The sequence below is a fragment of the Alosa alosa genome, chromosome 23 (genome assembly GCF_017589495.1).
Source record: "Alosa alosa isolate M-15738 ecotype Scorff River chromosome 23, AALO_Geno_1.1, whole genome shotgun sequence".
NCBI lineage: Eukaryota > Metazoa > Chordata > Actinopteri > Clupeiformes > Clupeidae > Alosa > Alosa alosa.
Window position 1 is genome coordinate 8,844,846 of NC_063211.1, and position 6,212 is coordinate 8,851,057.

Here is a 6,212-nt window from a genome sequence, read left to right on the forward strand (position 1 = left end):
TCAATCTTATTTTAGCACTGAACCAGGGATGTAGTGGAGGCTAAACGCAAGTAAGCACAGTTTATCCACCTCTGAAATTTCAGAAATAGAGTTTATCCAGCTCTTATTAGAGTTTATCCACCTCTATTCACCAATTGCAACTTTTAACATTCAAAAACCACACTGTATTATCCACATTCACATTATGTACAGTCATGAACACTCTAGGAACCATTTAATACCACTGATATTGTTATAAACATTGGACAATAACCTCCACCATCATCAAACATGTTCTGAATGCCTTTTTTAAAAAATCTGATACCGCATGGTGCAGTCCACCTCGCCTTTTTAAAAAAATCTGATACCGCATGGTGCAGTCCACCTCACCTCACAAAATTCATAGTTTATCCACCTCTTATCTTACCACTACATTCCTGCACCGAACACATATCATTAATTGCTACAATGTTGAGGAACTGAAACCCGTAAATGTTGCTCTCTCTTACAAGTACAATGTGGTGTAACAATAAATAATCTATAAACAATCTTGAATCTTGTCCCGAAAATGCCGACTATTACCAGATGGTTCTTCTTCATTCACTATTCTGGTGAAAGGCTGCTTATACTTGAGCTTACCAGCCAATCATATTACGCTCCTCTCCTCTGTGCTCCTGAAGCAACATGTTAATTTGCTGGAATTGTATATGGTTCGGTCCGAGCCACTGTACTCTACCACTAGGACTGCGTAGAACACCTAGAATCTTCTTGTGCACACACACATACAGAACAGACACCTAATGACAGAACAGGCAGACAATCGTGGACTGCACCATTAAAGACGGAGAAATCACACACAGACATTTCAAGCTAGGCTTTTTGCAACACTACAGTGTTAAGCTCCTGCTGGAACTTCAAGTGGTGGCGGACGCCCACCACCCCGGTAGCGGCAGACATGGAAAAGGACAGGAAGGGCATGTGGGGAGGCCGCGCTGGATGTCACCCGCCGCGTTGAGAGGACGGGTCAGAGCTGTGCAGTGGCCACATATCCAAAGCTGTCAACACCAGGGAGGTGGACAACTCTGTCCTGCCCTCTGCGCCCGATCACAAGATCAACAAGGCGAAAGCTGTTTTGCCTCCACCCCCACATCAACCTGTCAGGCCTGAAAGGCAGTGTGATTTGTGATTGAAGGGCGAGTCGGCAGAAGAGCTGCGCAGGTGTCTGGTGCTGAAGAAGATTACATATCATCCAAAATCACAACCAAAGAGACGGAGAGGGGAAAAAAAATCCTCCACCGGACTGAACTTTTGATGATACCGCAGCTCTGCACCACAGTCATGGTCAGCCCTGCGGTCTCTAGCATGAGCTGTATCTGGGTACTGGGTTTGTGCTCAGGGCTCTTGCCTTGGTTGTGTCTGACGAGCCCCATCCTGCCTCCTGATGACAACCCTCGGGCCAAAGACATACAGGACCCTTCTCTGCTGGAACAGTCCGAGGATGTGGACATGCAGGAGTTACTGGGAAACTTCCTCTCTGTGCTGAACCTCACGGATCGGGGAGGCCCGTGGGCCCCTGGCCCTCCTCAGCCCCCTGCTTCTCGCATGGAGCCCCCAGAGTACATGCTGGAGTTGTACAACCGCTTTGCAAACGACCACACGGCCAGGCCCACAGGAAACACAGTGCGCAGTTTTAAGAACGAAGGTATCTGTATATACCTATACATCTATTTACACATCAATCTGTGCATGCATCTTTAAATTGGCAAAGCTATCCCATGTAGACAAACCATTATCTGGCTAAAAATATTGATCTGTATTTTCATTTAACCTTATTTCACCAGGAAGTCACTTGAGATTAAATGTCTTTATTGAGGGAGACCAGATGTAGATTCTGCAAAATTGCAATTCATGGAATGATTTCATATGAATATTGGAAACAGTTGGAGAATTTTTGGTATTGCAGATTCATTTTGTTTTTGTTTTTTATACTGTGTGTAGGACAGGTCTTTTGTGTACAGAATAATCTTTATATCAGAACATGATTTTTACCTACACCTGAATAATAATTCTTATGGTAATAATAAGTGCATGTACACACTTTATAAACGTATCCAAAGTACTTTAGCAGCCATTTCTATTTCATTCAGTTCTATTTCATGACACTGGGCTTCAGATTGTACAATTAACAATATAATATTATATACTTACTTAGTTCAAGGATTTACTGAAAATAATATTGATAATATTATTTTCAGTAAATCCTTGAACTAAGTAAGTCTTTCCTACATACTGACAAAGATCATGTGCACCATAGCTAAAAAGTTGTATTTCAGCCAGTACTCAATATTCGTCTTCTGCATTATGCAAAACATTGAATGCTAAATTTTGTTACATACTTTTAATCAAAATTGATTTCATCATGTACCATGTGTGTTTGATATTCCAGACTCCTCCCCAACCATTGTGACAAACAAGGGTGTGAGGACACACCCACTCCTGTTCAACATCTCTATTCCCTTTCACGAACGCGTCATCAACGCTGAGCTTCGCCTCTATGCACTCGTGCCACAAGATCTCCACTGCCTCCCGAGTGGAGAGCACAAGGTGACCATATTTGAGGTTCTTGAGCAGGAGGGACAGTGGAAGGATGGAGGGGGCACTGACCAGAGAAGACCCGAGAAGGTTCCCGTTAAGAGGGAGGAACTCCTTTCCAGGCACATCTGTGTCAAGGAGAGCGGGTGGGAGGTGTTTGAGTTGACAGATGTCGTTCAGCGCTGGAAGGATTCTGACCGCCCAACTCACTATCTGGAGGTCCGCATTGACAGCTTTCAATCTGAAGGTCAGGCGAACCAATTCAGGGGCGATGATGAGTCAGAGGACTCAGGACTGGCTGAGTTGGACATTGACCGAGACGTCTCTGGGAAACACAACTCTGTGTTGATTGTCTTCTCTGACGATCAGAGCAAAGACCACCAGGAGGAAAAACAGGAGATTGATGAGCTGATTGAGCACGAGTTTGAATTACTGGGTGGGAACGAGCTGTGGACAGACTCAGAGGGCCCTTCCGAGGAGTTCCAGGATGAGGAGAGGCTGATGCAGATACGCTCCAACATGATATATGACAGGGCGCCCCGAGTGCGCCGCGGTGCTGCCGACGAGTACTGCAAGAAGACTCCACTATACGTCGAGTTCAAGGAGATTGGCTGGGATAGCTGGATTGTGGCTCCAGATGGTTACCAAGCCAACGCCTGCCGTGGCCTCTGCCAAGTTCCTCTCACACCTGATGTCTCACCCACCAAGCACGCTACCATCCAGTCCCTGGTCAGCTTCAAGTCCCCCAAGAGGGTCTCCCCACCCTGCTGCGTCCCCACAAAACTGGACCCGATCTCCCTCCTGTACAAAGACCAGAAAGGCGTGGTCACTCTCAAGCATAAATATGAGGACATGGTAGTGGCTGAGTGTGGCTGCAGATAGTTAGGAAACCCAGCTGCAGCATGTGGACACAACCAAGTTCAGACTGTTACACTTCTCAAAGCAACATGAGATGACATGAGATCTGAAGTGCCCATCTAAACTCATCATGCAAGGACCCACCACAACAGTCGACACAGCCTATTTTTGATCGTTTGATCGTTAACATCGATCTTACAAGTAATTTGATAAATAGACATGAGTGTTTCTGCAATATTGGTAGATACTTCTGCATAGTTGCCTTATTCACACATGGCTTCATGGGCAGGATACCATAGGCTCTGAGCACAGTTGCTATGAGCAAATGCTTGGAGGTTATAATGGAGGCTATATGGGGGAATGGACTTTACTAGCTTCTTATTAATGTATATTTACAATTTGTAAATTGTGAGTTGTATTTTATAATATATGAAACAAATGCTTTATGATGTAGACTGCAATGCTGTCAATATTTTATCATTTCTAAATAAATGAAAAATGAATTGCAGTTGTGACAGGGAGTGCCTGTAAGTTACAACTAAAAAAATCTTACAAATGGAGATATGGCCTTTGGAAGAAGGTGATTATCACATCCGTAACATGTAATGACATTTATAGCGGAGAATAGTTCACACTTATGATATAAGCAGACAAACCTATCCAATTTGTGACTAACGTCAGAAGGTCCCCTGGCTCCACCCCCGACACCAGTGGGGCCACATGCCACACGCACTTCTGTCTCCAAGTCCTTTGGGCCTCAGTGATAAGGAGGTGTTGGACCTCGGAGACTCGCGGCACATCACTCAGGGCAAGACCTCCCGTCCAAGTGGGGAGCAGCTGGGAGAGAGTGCTGGCAGATTCCTGGGCTCCCAACGGCCATAGTCCAGTGCAGACCAACACCTTCCCTCCCCACCTGGCCCCAATTCCAAGCTCTTGTCCGCAGAGCACCGTGTTCCGGTTCCTCTGTTTTCCATGGTGCAGAACATAAACAGTGATGACAATCTTCGGCCAAGCAAGTGCCTCACACCTTAGACATATCTATGGTCACAGATATTGGATTTAACCTAAGCTTCATGACATTTGTTTGCCTAACATTTTTGTGTTATTCTGATTGCTTATCATCTTTACCTTGTCAAGTACTTCCTGATCACTACTGAAAAACAGAAAAGAAATAGTCTGAGTGTTCACTGATTTATTGGTGTAATCTGGTGGTTTGTTTTTCTGCTAACTGACACTTCTTGACAAGCAGTTGTGTCAGAGATGATGACGTTGATGATCAAGAAAGAGGCTGCCTAGTAAAACAAAATCAGACAGCAACAAAGGCAACCAACAAATAAATTAACTGATTCATGAACAGGCCTAAAAATAGTTAATGTCAGCCCATAGGCATATCCCTCTCTCACTTGTACTCTAATTGCCTAATAGCTGCTACCAAGCAAACTTATTTCAGTGTGCACAACCACTTTACTACCCCATTTTGTAAAAGCTGTTAACTGGTGAGGTTATGACAGACCTGGTCTATTGTGTAACACTCACAGTAAATGTTGCTAGGCAACTGCTTGCACTCTTGTATTGTAGCCTATGATATTTATATGCTCCATAATAGCATATAACATTCTTTCCCTCCATTTTCTCCATAAAGTCTTATAGTGGGGTCCTTCAGGCAGTTATTTAAAGCGATGGTTCGGAGCAATTTCACCCTAGGGTCCTTTGCACCATGACCCCGAGCCAAACACCCTCCCAGAACCTGTTTTCCCTTGGTCGAACCCTGGTCGAGTATCGCTGTCAGAAAGTAATGGGTTTCTGCAGGCGTAATGGAACCAACTTTTATCTCGTAAATTACCCCACAAATAATGCCCTGAATGGTACGAAACTTCTACAGTATGTTCTTTATAAAACGAGGCATTGAAAAGTTTGTAGGTACACCAGGAGTTTATTTAAATAATATGATGATGGATGCTTCTATCTGCTACTATACCGCTGCGTCGACGTTACTTTCGTGATTTGGGAAAAGCCCGTAAAAGTCCTGGCAGGAAGCGATTACATCAACGTTTTTTGGTATATCCAGTTTTTAATATATTTTTTTCCGACGTGTTTACAACTTAGTGTTAACTAATAATTGTTGCAAACTGGTACTACGAACAAAATATTAGTGCATTCCTGGATCTACATCCTTATGCATGCTTCCTGTCAGGACTTATACGGGCTTTTCCCAAATCACGGAAGTAATGTTGACGCAGCGGTATAGTAGCAGATAGTAGCATCCATCAGGCAAGTGTTATTTAAATAAACTCCTAGTGTACTTACAAACTTTTCAATGCCTCGTTTTATGAGTAAAGAACATACTGTTGGGGTCAGATGACGTCTGTGTTATGCACCTGTGGTTGCTCACGATAATTGGGTCACGTGGTGTTGGTGGCGGCAAGGTTCATAATATTACCTGCTATGTGTTTTTGTGAATGAACAGAGAGGGGGTGATTGGGGAAGCCTTACTTTTTGCCGACCGCATTTTGATGACTGTTGAATGGAATAAGCTGTTGTGGAAAACATTAAACTTGTGGATTTTAAGAACTGGATTTATTGACGTTTATGAACTGATACTGAGCTGTGTTGGATATTCTGGAGATGACTGTTTTCTACAATAAAGGAACTTAACTTTATCGCTACTGGAAGTTCTTGAGTTAGTCTCCCCTACTTAGCCTCTCGGCGACCAAAGTTTTGAGTCGCCCACATTTGTCAGCAAAAAACTCGGCAACGGAGCCTTCTACAAACGCTAAGAAACC

General features: G+C 43.9%; 1 protein-coding gene across 1 annotated transcript; it reads left to right on the forward strand.

Annotated features, from left to right (window-relative positions):
- Nucleotides 1-636: 636 nt before the first annotated feature.
- Nucleotides 637-4,620, forward strand: LOC125288531 (bone morphogenetic protein 10-like). The gene is made up of 2 exons (XM_048234980.1): nucleotides 637-1,681; nucleotides 2,426-4,620. The coding sequence occupies exons 1-2, from the start codon at nucleotides 1,291-1,293 to the stop codon at nucleotides 3,451-3,453; spliced, it is 1,419 nt and encodes a 472-aa protein (XP_048090937.1). The 5' UTR covers nucleotides 637-1,290; the 3' UTR covers nucleotides 3,454-4,620.
- The last annotated feature ends 1,592 nt before the right edge of the window (nucleotides 4,621-6,212 follow it).

Excerpts from the sequence above, each read along its gene's own strand:
- LOC125288531 (XM_048234980.1), top strand. The coding sequence starts at position 1,291 with ATGATACCGCAGCTCTGCACCACAGTCATGGTCAGCCCTGCGGTCTCT. Across the intron at positions 1,682-2,425 it reads GCGCAGTTTTAAGAACGAAG|ACTCCTCCCCAACCATTGTG; the intron begins GTATCTGTATAT and ends TTGATATTCCAG.